At 51.9% G+C, this 15,091-nt stretch overlaps 1 protein-coding gene across 6 annotated transcripts in view; it reads left to right on the top strand.

The window, feature by feature from the left end:
• Window positions 1-15,091, top strand: part of TXNRD2 (thioredoxin reductase 2) — a 49,779-nt gene that overhangs the window by 319 nt on the left and 34,369 nt on the right. For 3 of the 6 annotated variants that reach the window (XM_077874709.1, XM_077874708.1, XM_077874713.1), the window contains exons 2-7: window positions 2,846-2,914; window positions 10,597-10,653; window positions 11,004-11,148; window positions 11,714-11,788; window positions 13,493-13,571; window positions 14,075-14,137. In XM_077874709.1, coding sequence (XP_077730835.1) covers window positions 2,846-2,914; window positions 10,597-10,653; window positions 11,004-11,148; window positions 11,714-11,788; window positions 13,493-13,571; window positions 14,075-14,137 — 488 coding nt within the window. Of the gene's footprint in view, window positions 1-67; window positions 1,331-2,845; window positions 2,915-10,596; window positions 10,654-11,003; window positions 11,149-11,713; window positions 11,789-13,492; window positions 13,572-14,074; window positions 14,138-15,091 lie in introns of those variants that run through there. The other 3 variants (XM_077874712.1, XM_077874711.1, XM_077874710.1) reach the window with 3 other exon arrangements.

The raw sequence follows: 15,091 nt of genomic DNA, 5'->3' as shown, positions 1-15,091 counted from the left end.
GGGGGGGCGCCCGCCTGTAGCCCGGTCCCCGGCACCCTGCGCTCTCGCCCCCGGACCTTGGCCCTGGACAAGGACCCCGCGCCCGGGGGGCACGTGTTGAGGCCCCCGAGCCGGGACGCACGAGGCCTTTTCCCGGAGATGGTGACCGCGGGAGAAGGGCCGCGCCTGGCCCGCAGTGGATGGAGCCGACCGCGGACACGAAGGCCAGGAAGGCCCAGCCGAGTGCTGCCCCGGCGTGGGGAGCCCGGGAAGGGGGCAGAGAGGCGCCCCGAGGGGGGCTTTGCTGACCCCCGGGACCTTGGCCGGGGCACCCGGTCTTAGCGTTCTTGCTGCAGGAGTCAGGGGGGCCGTTGGTGAGGATCAATGCAGCTGTGCGGTGGGGCCCTCAGCCCACCTGTCCCAAGGAAAAGATGTAGAGAGGGGAGCTGCCGGCCACATAACCTGGGCCTTGTGGCAGAGCAGAGCGGCCTTGGGGTGCAGCTGGGCAATACCAAAGATCCTGCCCCCACAGTCCTCCGGCAGCCAGGGGAAGGAAGCCCCAGACGAGAGCTTACTCAGCTGCCGTGGTGGGGGGCTGGCAGGCCGGGGCACAGGGCCAGCCCCCCGCGAGGAGGCCCAGAGCTCTTCCATCCGAGCCCAGCTTTCCAGGAAGGTACCTGCCCCGTCCCAGCCCTGGGGGTGGCCTACTCAGTAGTATAGCAGAATGACACTATTGCTGGTGTCCCCTGTTCCCTAATACCTGCTACCAGGAAAGAATGCCCAGTGGGGAGGACCAGACAAGGGGATTCCCAAGGTGGCTCCCTGAGGTGACTAGTGTGCCCCTGGACACACAGGAAAGCCTCTGCTTGCCCTCCCAGAGCAGTGCACCATTCACTCAGCCCCACCACACTTGCTGGATGCCAGGCCCCCAGTTCAGAGGGGACCCAAAAATTAAAGGACAGTGGGCTCAGAGTGAAGAGAAGACAGCCCCTTTCGGGACTGAGCCCTGAACGCGCGGTGGGAAAGGAGAGGCCAGAGGGCTGCACCGGGCACTGGAGTGCACAGGTGTGTGCCCAGGTAACCCCTGCAGAGCAGCGCCCACCTCATCTGCCTTGCTGGTGCTTGAGGCAGGGTACTCTTCCCCGTGTTTACCGGATGGTTCGTGCTGCTGGGTATGTGCCGCAGGCGGGGAAAACAAACCCACAAAGATAAGCTCACAGTCCACTTGGCCAGTTGCTCGCCCTGCCTGATAGCAGGCGGAGGGGACGCAGTGTGGAGCTGAGGACACCGGGAGCTAGCGGGGACCCTGCTCGGTCAGCCGAAGGACCGGCAGCAGCACCTGCAATGGAAGGTAGGGGCACTGGCCTGGGCAAAGCTTCTTCACGTCCCTGCTCCCCCACCCCGGGGCAGCTGCAAGGGAGAGGTACTGTGCTCCCGGCAGGTTGTGCTCCTGGGGCCCGGCGGCCGCTCCTCTCCAACCAAGTCTGTCTTCGGTTCTTTGGGCTCATGTCAAAGCCACCAGAATCACTGACAAAGCTGAGGTCTCTTCAGAGCCCTGAGTTGAATTTGGAATTGGGTCCCCTTTGGACTGGCTCTTTGAACCAAGCTGTGGCTCCCTTGGATCCCGTGTTTGCCTGTACACACATCTCAGGTGTCCTCAGATGCTGCCTGCAGGGCAGAAGCTGGGGTGGGCCCAGCCTTGGGGTGGGCGCCATGGAGCCTCTCCCCGGAGAGGAGCCCCGGATGCAGCTCCTGGGGCGGCTCCCCTAGCCTCGTCACCTGCAAACCAGGGCCTCCTCTAGGCTGGAGTTCCTGTGTCCTGGCAGGGGTACAGGCTCTGGACCCCGGTCTGCACGGCACCTACAGAGCTGAGGTCCCTGAGGGACGCAGGACACACCCTTGCCGCCAGGAAGGTCCAGGTGGGCACAAAAGCAGATATAGTTGTTTTCACTTCTCAGGCTCCTGTCTGGTGTGGAGGCAGCTCTCTGGCCTTGGGTGGCGGACCCTGATTTGATCACAGGCCTGGGTGCTTTGCCCGGGAGAATGGTCATCTCTAGGCACACTGGCCACAGTCCGCACATGCTCTCCCTCCCTACATACTGATGGTGTTCTAGGATTTCTTCCTTTCCCTACAGGGAGTGGGCCAGTGCTTTGTGCTGGGTATCTTGGGCCTGGGCCCCGGGTCAGAGCTCTGACCAGCTGGCCTCACCTAAGGACACATCTGCCCCTCACCTACCCCCCCTTCCTCACCCCCTCCCCCTTTCTGGCTGTCCCTTGCTTGCCTTTCCTGGCAGCATTGTGCAGAAGAACAAAAGGTAACTGTTCAAACGGAAAGACAGGGACACCTGGATGGCTCAGCAGTTGAGTGTTTGCCTTTGGCCCAGGGCGTGATCCCGGGATGCTGGATCAAGTCCCACATCGGGCTCCGTGCGGAGAGCCTGCTTCTCCCTCTATGTCTCTGCCTCTCTCTCTCTGTGTCTCTCATGAATAAATAAAATATTAAAAAAACAAAAAACAAAAAACGGAAAGACAGACTTAGGAAAAGTGTTTTAATCCCATGTCTGGCTTAGAACATTCAGTGAAATTTAAGTTCGGAGCAGTCTCGCCAGTTCAATTACCTTCTTCTTGACCTAACTGTTGCTGCGAAGGTGATTATGCGCCCTTGGCCAACCTCACCTGCAATTGCTTAATTTCGGGATTTGCCTTCTGCCCCAATGTATGATGTTCTATCACTCCGGACCATCACGGGGCGGGGGCTTTGATCCCATCACGGGGGACAGAGCTGCTTGCCCTTTGGAAATCATGTCATCTTGCGGAATTCGTGCCCCAGCTTTAACCTGGCCCTTCCTCTCACCCCTTTCCCCAGCAGGACAGCAGAACTATGATCTTCTGGTGATTGGCGGGGGATCTGGTGGCCTGGCCTGTGCCAAGGAAGGTATGTGTCCTCTGCCCTGCGTCCTGCCAGCATGGCAGGACCTCCAAGTTTTCAGGGCCCCTGGAGAAGGCTGTGTTGTTCTCGAAGCTGGGTGGAGGAGATTTGCCCTGAGTAGCTGTGCACAGCGTGTATTATCTCTGTAGCTGGCCCGCTGGCCTCTAGGGTCCTGCATCCTGCCAGGGTCCCCCCAGGAGGCTTGTCAGTATGCCCTGCTCCCTGCCATTCCCCGGTTGTCTGTGCAGCACTCAGTGGCCAGGATGATACCCCAGGCCTTAGCCTGCCCTCCTGGGCCCCAGCCCCGGGCCTCCTGGGATCTGACATGTCTCCCTGCACCCATGCCCTTGCCCCTGCCCTGGCCACCTTGCTGTTGTGCAGATGCTTCCTAAAGATCTTTCCTGCCTTGTTCCTCCCCCTGGCTGCCTGCCCAGCCTGGCTTCCTCTTTGCCTCCTTGGTTAGCTCCAGGGTTCACTCACCTTCCTTTGGCCTTCCCTGCCAAGATCACCCTACTTGGAATGGCAGCCTCCTCTATGCCTCGTCCCTGTCCCCAGCTCCACTCTCCTCATTCTTAGCCCTGGCACATCCCGCAGAGATCACAGTTTGTTCTGCTGTATGTGTCTTACTCCCTCTCCTCAGCCTGGCACCCAGATGGGCCTGAGCACCCTGGGGTGCTCCGTAAAGATATGTTCAATGAAAGGGTCTGACCCCAGAGGCATCCAGAGATCTCGTGTTGCAGTTTGCCACTGATCTGGGTGGGGAACAGACCCAGCATATCACTGGGAGCTCTGCACTCTGCTGTGGGAGTGCGCGGCGGCCTGCTTGCCCATCTAAATGATAAGGAGGCAGATGTGGGTGAGGGAGGGGGGAAGACAAGAGAGAAATGGGGCCCCAAACAAGAGGGATTAGGCACTCTGACCATGGAATTCTGGCTCTCTGACAACAGATCCTGATTATGTTTTGTTTTTTAATTTTTTTTTCTGTTTCTTTCATTTATTTATTTGGGTGGGGGCGCACAAGTAGGGGTAGTAGCAGGGAGAGGGAGAAGCAGGCTCCCCACTGAGCAGGGAGCCCGATGCGATGTGGGGCTTAATCTCAAAACCCTGAGATCATGTCCTGAGTCAAAGGCAGCAGCTTAACCAATTGAGCCACCCAGGCGCCCCAGATCCTGGGTTTTAGAATCACAGTCGGCATTAAGGAAATTTGCCGTCAACTCCTCTTGTTCTGAGGGGCAGAGGAGGCTGCTGGCCTGTGGTGGAGGGAGGAAGTCTCCCAGCTGATATGGGGGCCCATAGAGGGACACGAGTCCTCATCCCACTGGACCACAGAGCCACCCCAAGAAACAGGGTATGTGGACAAGCCAGCCATCCGGGCAATGGCCATTCTAGCAGAAGAAAGCCCTGGATGTCATGTCTACTCCAGTACCTTATCTCTTAGAGACACATCTCCGTTAACCCGCAACAGTTCCCAGACCTGTCTTTGCCTTTTGTAATGGTGGCATCCTCCCTGTGGGTGATGGTGCTTTTCTACAGCATTATTGAGATATAATTGACATAAAACAAACCATATGTATTTAAAGTGGACAACTTGATACGGCTTGACATACTGACACACCTGTGAAACCAAGTACCACGGTCAAGCTGGCAAATGTATCCATCACCCCAATGTTCACATGCTGGGGCTGCCATCCCAAAGAACCACAGACTGCATGGCTTAAATAGAATTCCCTCACGGTTCTAGAGGTTGCAAGTCTGAGATTAAGGTGCCAGCAGGGTTTTTTTTCTGAGTCCTCTGTCCTTGGTTTGTAGATGGCCATCATTTCCAGTGTCTTCACATGGTCTTTCCTCTGTGTATCTGTGTCCTGATCTCATCTTTTTATATGCACACCAGTCAGATTGGAAGCCAATCAGCCAGACCTACATGGTCTCATTCTAATTTAATCACCTCCATAAAGACCCTGCCTTCAAATAAGGTCACATTCTAGAGTTCTGAGGGTTTGGGCTTCAGCATGAATTTGGAGGGGCATGACTCTGCTCATAACAAACTCCAAAGTTTCCTCAAACCTTCGGAACTCCTTCCTGCTCCCCCCTTCCCTGCCACATCCCCAGATGGCCATGATCTGCTTTCTCTCACTGCAGATTAGTTTGCATTTTCTAAAATTTTGTATAAATGGAATCATGCAAGATGTATTTGGTGGCTTTTTTCATGTAGCCTAATTATTTTGAGATTCATCTATGATGCTGTGTATATCCAGAGTTCATTCCCTTTGATTACTGATCAGTATTCTATTGTACGTCTACACCACATTTTGTTTGTCCATTCATCTGCAGGTGGACATTTGGGTTGTTTGCAGTTTGGGGCTATTATGAACGGTGCTGCTGTGAACATTTGTGTTTGCATCTTTGTGTGGTTGTATGTTTTCAGTTCTCCTCCATAAATGCCTAAGCATGGAGCAGCTAGGTCCTGTGGTATAGCTCTTTTTTGTGCATTTTTAAATTTATTTCCACAGTCTTATAGTTTTCAACATACAGCTTTTGTCAGATTTATCCCTGAGTGTTTTCTAATGGCGTTGGGATTAAGTGGTATACCATACTATTCATTCATGTAGCGTGCATGACTCAGTTGTTTTTCAAATACTCACAGAGTTGTACAACCATCACCACATCAGTCGTAGAAATTCTAATCATCACCCCCCAAAACTACTCTGGACCCATTAGCAGCCACTCCTCAGCTCCTCCACCCCTCAGCCCCAGGCAACCACTAATCTGCTTTCTGTTTCTATGGATTTGCCTGTTCTGGACATTTCATACGAATATGTGGTCCTTTGTCTTAGCGTGCTATTTTCAGGGTTCATCCACGCATACGCTAGTACTTTATTCCTTTTAGTGCCTGAATATGTCCATTGCATGGACAGACCACGTTTTGTTATTCATTTGACCATTGATGGACATTTGGTTGTTTCCACTTTTTGGCTGTGGTGCATAATGCTGCTGGGAGCATTGTGCACAAGTATTTGTGTGGACATGTCTTCATTTCTCTCGGGTAGCCACCTAGGAGTGGAATTGCTGAGTGTTCAGGTTCACCTTTTGGGGAACTGCCAGACTGTCTTTCAAAGTGGCTGCATCATTTTATATTCCTGCCAGCACTGTTGGAGGGTTCAGATTTTTCCCCATCCTCGCCAGCATTTGTTGTCCTTTTTTTACTACAGTCATTCTGAGTAGGGGTCAAGTGCTATTTCCCTGTGGTTGATGTTTTCCTAATGATTTTTTCTTAAGATTTTATTTATTTATTCATGAGACACACACACACAGACACACACACACACACAGAGGCAGAGACACAGGCAGAGGGAGAAACAGGCTCCCTGCAGGGAGCCCCATGTGGGACTCGACCAGAACTCCAGGATCATGCCCTGGGCCAAAGGCAGGCACACTAAACCGCTGAGCCACCCAGGAATCCCTATTTTCCTAATGATTAATGAGATGGAGCATCTTTTCATGTGTTTATTGACCATTTGCGTATTGATGAAGAAATGTTTATTCAGAAGCTTTGCCCATTTTTTTAAAAAGATTTTATTCTTTTTTTTAAAAAAAGTATTCATTTTAGAGAAGGAGAGAGAGAGAGAGAGAGAGAGAGCGCGAGCAGGAAGGAGAGGGTCTGAGTGTGGAGCCTGATGTGGGGCTTGATCTCAGGACCCTGAAATCATGACCAGAGCTGAAACCAAGAGTACGATGCTTAACTAACTGGGCCACCTAGGCACACCTGAAGACTATTCTTTTAAGTGATCTCTGCCGCCAGTGTGGAGCTTGAACTCACAGCCCAGCAATCGAGAATCTCATACTACCCCATTGGAGCCAGCCAGGTGCCCCAGCTTTGCCCATTTTTAGATTGAGTTGTCTTTTTATTACTGGGTTACATGAGTTCATATATATGTGTGCATATATATATATATATATGAACACTATATATGTATATATGTGTGTGTATGTATATGTGTATATATATATATTCTTATTTAAATATATTCTGGATACTAGACCTTTATCAGATATATGATTTGCAAATATTTTCTTCCATTCTGTGGATTATCTTTTCACTTTCTTTATAATGTTCTTTGCATGGGGATCCCTGGGTGGCGCAGCGGTTTAGCGCCTGCCTTTGGCCCAGGGTGCGATCCTGGAGACCCGGGATCGAATCCCACGTCAGGCTCCTGGTGCATGGAGCCTGCTTCTCCCTCTGCCTGTGTCTCTGCCTCTCTCTCTCTGTGTGTGACTATCATAAATAAATAAAAAACTTAAAAAAAAATTTTTTAATGTTCTTTGCAGCACAGATGTTTTTGATTTTGATGCAAGTCCAGTTTACCTATTGTTTCTTTTGTTGCTATGCTTTTCATGTCTGAGAAACAGTTGTCTGATCCAAACTCAGGAAGATGTAGAAGATGTATGCCCACGTCTTCTCCTAAGACTTTTACAGTTTCAGCCCTGACACTTAGGCCTTTGGTCCATTTTGAGTTCATGTAACAAATATGGTGCAAGGTAGTTGCCTTGGGGTTTGCAGAAGACATCTTGACCTTGTCCCCACTTCACACAGAGTAGGAAAACCTTGTTACAGTAGCCTGCTTCCACTTCTAACTTCCCAGCCTTTTTCCCATGTGGCCATACCTTTTACTTTTACATGTTATAAGGCGTATAGCACATTGTTATATTTTGTCTAAACAGTTGTCTTCCAAAAAAGATTAAACTAATGAGAAATAATCTTTCGGATCTGCCTGTGTAGTCACTATTTCCAGTGCTCTTTCTATTGTATAGATCTGAGTTTCCATCTGGCATCATTTTTCTTCTACCCTAAGGATGTTTGTGAACATTTCTTACAATGTGGCTCTAAGAGTAATGAATTCTTTCAGCTTTTGTATGTCTGAAGACATCTTTATCCTGCCTTTATTTTTTAAAGATAATTTCTTGGGGTGGGGAGGCGCCTGGATGGCTCAGTTGGTTAAGCATCCAACTCTTGATTTTGGCTCAGGTCATGATCTCAGGGTCATGGGATCAAACCCCACATGGGGCTCTGCACTCAGCACGGAGTCAGCTTGGGATTTTCTCTCTCTCTCTCTCTCTTTCTGCCCCTGCTCCTCCCCCTACTCTTGCTCTCTTTCTCTCAAATAGATAAATAAAATCTTAAAAAAAGAAAAAAAGGATTTCTCTTGGTAGATAATTCAAGGTAGGCAGTTGTGTGTTTCTTTTTTGTTTGTTTGTTTGTTTGTTTTTCTGTTTAGTATTTTAGAGATATTGCTGCCCTGGCTTCTCACTGCATTGTTTCTGATGTCATCTGTTGCCATTTTATCTCTTTGCCGTGTGTCTTTTTGTTTCTGGTGGTTTTCAGGATTTTCTCTTTTCATTGGTTTTGAGCAATTTAATGAGGGTACGCTTTGGTGTAGTTCTTTTTTTTTTTTTTTTTTTTTTTAAGATTTTATTTATTTATTCATGAGAGACACAGAGAAAGAGGCAGAGACACAGGCAGAGGGAGAAGCAGGCTCCCTGCCGGGAGAGCCCTATGCGGGACTCGATTCCCAGACCTGGGATCACGCCCTGAGCTGAAGGCAGATGCTCAACCATTGAGCCAACCAGGCGTCCCCACTTTGGTGTAGTTCTTAATTTTCTGCTAGAGTGTGCTGAGTTTCCTGGGTCTGTGTGTTTATTGTTCTCATCAAGTTCTGAGAATTTTCAACCATTATTCTTTACTGTCTTTCCTCTTCTTCACTTTTGGAGACTTTTATCACACATACATTAGGCTGCTCGGAGTTGCCCGTCAGCTCATGGGCGTTCTCTTCATCTTGGAGAGTTTCTAGTCCTGTGTTTCCAAACTCACTAATAAAAGATACTGCAAAGTCTAATCTACCATTCATCCCACCCGATATAATTTTCATCTCTTGGATTGTAATTTCATCTCCACAGATTCAACGTGGGTCCTTTTTTGATCCTCCATGTTGGTTCTCTTTGAACACAGCTACAATACTCATTTTACTTTTTTCCTCCTAATTCTGTGGCGGTTCTTGGGCAGTTTCTCTTTGGCTGATTATTTCTGTCTTGTGGCTTATCTTTCCCTGTTCCTTTTCATGCTTGATCATTTTTTATTGAATTCTAAACACTTTGAACTTTCCCTTGCCGGTCTCTGGATATTTTTAGGTTCTTACGTGCATTTTTGAGCATGTTCTGGGATGTAAGGAAGAGAATTTGATTCTTTTGCATCTTCCACTTAAGATTTGTTCAGTGGCCCAATCATTCTAGTGACTGGGCTCTGACTTTAATACTCACCCAGCAGCCCAGAATTATGTGTTTTCTCCAGTCTGGGTTCTGGAAACAGGCACTATTCTCAGCCCTGTGTGAGCACTGTCTCCTCTAGTCTTTCTGGATGGTTCTTTTCTGGCTTCATTGATCAGTTGTCTGGGGTTCTGTGCAGCTCTCTCCTCTCTGGTCCTCTGTCCCAGGAGCTCTGGCTGCTTTAGTCTCCCCAGGCTCCCAGCTCTCTCCTCAGCCAGGGAGTCCAGTGATCTCTGCCTGGGCCTCCTCACCAGGCCTTCTCGCCGGATCACCTCGTTTATTTCCTATCTTCCAAGAATCACTCTCCTTGGTCTTCTGATGTTCGGTTTCTTGAAAGCATTATTATATGTATTTCCTCTGGATTTTTGGTTGCCTTGAATGTGAGGATAAATCCAGTCCCTGTTGCTCCATCATGCTCAGCTGTGGGAGACAGATGCTGGCTGGTTTGAAGAGTCTCTGTGGCTGGAATTTTTAAAACAAGCACTGCAGTCCCATCGTTGGTCAGTTGAACAAAATGGGTTTTTACATGAAGGCTTCTAAAACTTTGTTCTATTCTTGGTCAATACCATGAACTGAGTGCATTCTGTAGTATGTCAGACACTTGTAGGTCATGATGTTTAAGTTGGGCATGCCCACTGGGACCATCAGGTCCAGAGCCCAGGTTGGCAGTGCAGTTCCCCAGGCAAGCCAAGGGGAAGCCCCATGATTAGCCCTGGCTAATGGTGATGGGGTCAGAACCTGGGGCTCGTGGCCCTGGGAGGAACCTGCTGCCAGCCAGTGGGGGAGGCCAGGAGACTCCAGGCAGGGGATGAGTTTGGAGCCCGGGTCTCCCTGCCTCTTTGGGGGCTGGCTGACCCTGGACCTGCCATTTGACTTCAGAACTTCTGTTTCCTCACCCTGAGAATGAGGCAGTAAATACCCACAAGAGCAGACCTTGAGTAGAAGCTCCCACTGATGTCCAGTGGGGAAGAGTGGAGGCAAGTGAGTCCACAGGGAGGGCTTGGAGCGAGAGCCAGGGGAAGCTCCGAGTCTGGAGCCTCTCCCAGGGAGTGGGTGCTCCTGTGATGCCTCCTTGTATGCTCCAGGTGGGCACTGGGTTCATGCTGAATGTCTGGGCTAGAACCACGTGCGTTAGGAGGCAAGGGAAGGCTGGACCAGGGCTGCTTTGGTTGACGTCCCGCTCTGTGGGGGTCCTGGCTATGTGGTGGGTGGTATGAAGCTGCAGTCCAAAAGAGGCCCGAAGGCTTCCACCTGTGGGCAGCACAGCTGTATGCAGCAGACAGGTGAGGAGAGCTGGCTGCAGAGCTGGTGGGCAGCTCCCTTCTTGACCAAAGCAGCTCCCCACCTGCCCACTCCTCTTGTCGTTCCAGCTGCTCAGCTGGGAAAGAAGGTGGCTGTCGTAGACTACGTGGAGCCTTCCCCCCGAGGTAGGTAGCCCTGGATGGAAACCATATGTCCTGGGGAAGTGGGAGGATGGGGGCCTGGTTCACCTGGGGTGGGTGCAGTTGCACCGAGAATCACTCACCCACTGCTGGCCAGGGTCTCTGGAGAGTGTCCTCCTTCTCGGGTCAGCTGCCATTACCATAAAGTTCTTTATTCTTATTTAAAGACAATTCTGACGACAGTTATAGAGAGTGAATTCACGGGGCAGGTTCATCTGGAGCGTGTTTGGAGTTACAAACAACAGCTTAAAGGAATCTTACACAACTGTAGAAGAATAGGAGAGCCTTCCAGTCTCCTGAGTAGAAATCTAAACCTGCTTTTCCCAACATGCCAGGTACTAAGTGGGGCCTCGGTGGCACATGCGTGAACGTTGGCTGCATCCCGAAGAAGCTGATGCACCAGGCAGCGCTGCTGGGGAGCATGATTCGAGACGCCCCCCACTATGGCTGGGATGTGGCCCAGCCGGTCCTGCATGACTGGTGAGGAGCCCTGCCCACTTCCAGCGCTTTCCTGCTCCTCATGGGGTGCTTGGGGACTGTTCACAGGAGCATGCTGTCAGACAGGAGCTCTCACCGGGGGCAACCCCTTCCCCAACATTGATTAAAGTCTGGAGACATTTTTGGTTATCACCACTGGTTAGGGTGGAGGGCTGCTGCATCTACTAGGATGCTGCTAAAGGTCCTAAGACACACAGGACACCTGCACGAAGGAAGGTCTGGCCCAAAGGCCACTAGTCCGGGTGAGAAACCGGTTTACCTTCCACAGGTGGCACCTGGTCTGCTTTGAGCTGCACACAGGCCCCTCATGGTTCTCAGATGACCCAGACTCAGGGCCAGCTGCTGTGTTCTGACAGCCAAAGGCCCTCGGCCCCAGACCTGGGACAGAGGCAGGGGCCGTGGGGATAGATGTCACATTTTTTCACCTTTAAAACCACCTTGTTTCTTGGTATTTCTACTGACTTGCTATTTGTATCTGCTAGTCTGCTGTGTGACTCTACAGTTCATGCTTCTGTTATGGTTTTTAACATTGCTTGTGTGTTAACAGGAGGACGATGGCAGAAGCCGTGCAGAACCATGTGAAGTCCCTGAACTGGGGGCACCGGGTCCAGCTGCAGAATAGGTACTGAGGCCTCGCCAGGCCCTCCTGGCCCTCTCTGGGGACATTTCCTCTCTTGACAGGCACTTTCTCATCAGAGGTTCAGCAGTGATAAGACGAGAAGTCCCTGCCCGTGGGGTGGGGCGTACACACGAGGAGCAGATGGGGCCTGGAATGGAAGGCTGCCCCGCAGCTGGCACCTGCAGAGCCTGGAGTAGCAGGGAGTGAGAGGCGTGTTGGCAGGACAGCTGGGTCTGCACCAGGCAGGAGGCATGCTCGGGGCTGGGGCCGGAGTGTGGGGGGCACGGAGAGGGCCATCCCCGGGGCCAGCACCTTCTTTGGGATAGGTGACCTTTCCCCTGTCAGGGTCAACCACAGTTAAGTGGAAGGAGCCCAGTGAGCCCCGTGGATGCCCTGGGAAGCCCACACCTCACCTCTCACCTCCAGGCTCCCCCACCTCACCACCCACCTCCTGGCTCTCTGGGCCCCTGGTTTGGCCTCCTGAAGCAAGTGTCCAACATGATCATTCCAGCCTGACACTGCCAGGTCCTATCGTCCTTTGGGGTTCCCCCAGCCCAAACGCCGACACGTCTTCCCACCAAAGGAGCCTCCATGAAGAGCCACCACCAGAAGGAAAGGTGCCCCAAACTGCACGGGGCTCTAGCTAGGCTTTGCTCCTGGCCCTGTGGTTGTGCCCTTTGCTCGTGCAGGTGGAGGGGACAGAAGCTCCCATCTGAGCACTATTTGCTTGGCTCCAACGAGTCTTCCTAGGCTGTACAGTAGGCAGCTGTTCTGTGCCCGTGAAACCCAGCACAGCTGAGCCGGGGAAGCTGGCCCACCTGCCCATCCTGGGTGTCCCCAGGGTTCCCCCACTTAGGGAGCTAGGCTGCATCCTGTTATTTTTCCTCTGTGTGTGGGCCCCGTGGTCCCCAGCTCAGTCTGCTGGAAGCATAGGGCTCTGTCCTCCCTGCTGGCCCCAGGCAGCTCCCAGCCAAGTGCCCAGCAGACCCGATCTCCAGTGAGCTCTGGAGGTGCCCACAGAAGGAAGCCAGTGGGGAACTAGTGTCTGTGTCCTCTGGCTGTTGCTGGGCTATGGGGATGAATGAGGACTTCTTATGGCTCAGGCGGCATTTGGAGGCACAGGGCTTGATTGCGGGGCAGACGTAAAGTCGAGGAGGTGGAGAAGCCTTACCAAAGGCACCAAGAACCCACCACTGCAGAGTGGCCTTCGTTATTAGAAGGTGTGGGTTGTTTCTGCACACCCTGCTCCTGATCGATCATCCTTATGTCCTCATCGTACCTGTTTTCCAGCCTTGCTGTCCCCTAGAGGCAAGGAGCTATGTGTCTCTGGTGGGCTCCCTCTCCTATGAGCGGGAAGTTGGTCATTTGGGTGGTGGGGGTAACTGGGTGCATGTGGGGGCTTCTGCTCCCTGCTGGAATGTGCCCAGGTGACAAAGATGCACCCTGGGGAGGCCCAGCCACTCTGTCCTCACACACTGGGGCTGTGCTTGGGCTCCCACGACCATCCTAAGCTGGCTCTGTCCCAGCAGCTCCAGGGACCCTTGGCCCTCCTCCCCCTCCACGTTTTCTGGCACCCCTTGCCCCACCTGAGTGCTGGGCAGGGGGCAGTGGGCCCGAGCTTGCCTTTTAGTGATCTGCTGCTTTGTTTCTGTAGGTGACACTTGGTCTACAGAGGAAATATTTGACCAACTTATTTTTATTTTGCAGGAAAGTCACGTACTTTAACGTCAAGGCCAGCTTTGTCAATGAGCACACAGTTTGCGGTGTTGCTAAAGGCGGGAAAGAGGTGAGTGCCCAGTTTCCCCGAGGGGCTCCTCTCGGGTAGTCCTGCCGCCTCCAAGGACTTTGTTCAGCCTTTGTTCAGCCTCGGTGCTGTTCTCAGGAATAAGCACTGCTGGAACTGACCGCAGGTCTGTCTGAGGCTGCTTCTAATTCTTTATGGAGAATGAAATGAATCACTGAGACACACGTTGTGCCAGGCTGCCTGCTGCAGCGGGCAGCCCGACGGGTGATCATGCCCTTGTGGAGTTTTGCAGGGATAAAAGGAGATGAGACACCTGCAGGGGTGCTTGCAGTTAGAATGTCTCCCTGCATCCTCTGCTGGGTCTCCTCCTGGTTCGAGGACCCCTTGACAGGCTCCCAGCCCCGAAGGACCTCTGAACCACTGGCCACAGGTCCTGGCTGCAGGGCAGGAGCTATAATTCGAAAGCCAGGGTCTCTGCTGGGGGACCTCTGCATGGGTGGCCACAGTGCATTTGGGTGACTACTACTTCCATGGTTTATTCTCAGACTCTGCTTTCGGCTGAGCACATTGTCATTGCTACTGGAGGGCGGCCGAGGTACCCTACCCACGTGAGTGTCCCCTGCACCCAGCCTTCCCTTGCACCCCAGGCATGGCCACGGTCTCCCAGCTCCAGCTTCCCACACTAGTGGCACCCCCACTCTTTCTATTCTTAAGAAAAAGTTGTTTTCTGTATTCACTTCGGTCACTTGCTAATTCTCTCTCAACTCCGCTCTATGGAAGCAGGTCAGCAGGCACCCCCACGTTGCTGAATCCTAAGAGCAATGGTCCCCTTGCTCTTCAGGTGGCTCTGGGACACCCGGCACCTGGTCTCTTTTATCTCTCTTTGCTGGCTCTTCCTTTTCTCCTCAGCCTCAAAGTATTGGAACGTCAAGGACTTAAGCCTCTTCTTTCTGCTCCCATCCCAAATCATGCTCTTAGTTGACTTAAAATTCTCATACCAGAAAATGCGCCCTTTCAAAGGGTACAATTTGTGCCAAAATGACATCCTGTGCCGTTGATGGTCACTGCTGTTCCCTACTCCACAGCCCCTGGTGGCCACTGGTCTGCTTTCCATCTCTGTGGATTTGCCTGTTCTGGACACTTCACCTCAGTGGCTTCCTGCACTCAGAAGGGTGTCAGGATTCATCCACATGGTAGCCTGAGTCAGCGCTTCAATCCTTCTTATGTCTGCATAATGACCCATTGTGTGGCTAGACCATATTTTGTTTGTCTACTTGTCCTTTGATGGACATCCGAGTTGTTTCCACTTTGAGCTGTTGTGAATGACACTGCTGTGAACGCCCATGTACAAGTTTTTCTGTGGCCTCTGGTTTGCACTTCTCTTGGCTCCTTACCTAGGGACAGAGTTGACAGGTCCTAGGGCAACTTGGTTTTTAACCTTTTGAAGAACTAGCAGCCTGTTTTCCAAAACAGCTGTGCCATTTTATGTACACCCCCCCCCCAACCCCCGTGCCCAATAATGTGTGAAGGTCATGAGATACTTTCCTGGTTCTTCACGTTTC

Source organism: Canis aureus, chromosome 27 (assembly GCF_053574225.1).
Source record: "Canis aureus isolate CA01 chromosome 27, VMU_Caureus_v.1.0, whole genome shotgun sequence".
Classification (NCBI taxonomy): Eukaryota; Metazoa; Chordata; class Mammalia; order Carnivora; family Canidae; genus Canis; species Canis aureus.
The sequence above is the reverse complement of the archived record's forward strand: the minus strand, read 5'-3'. Positions and strand labels throughout refer to the sequence as shown.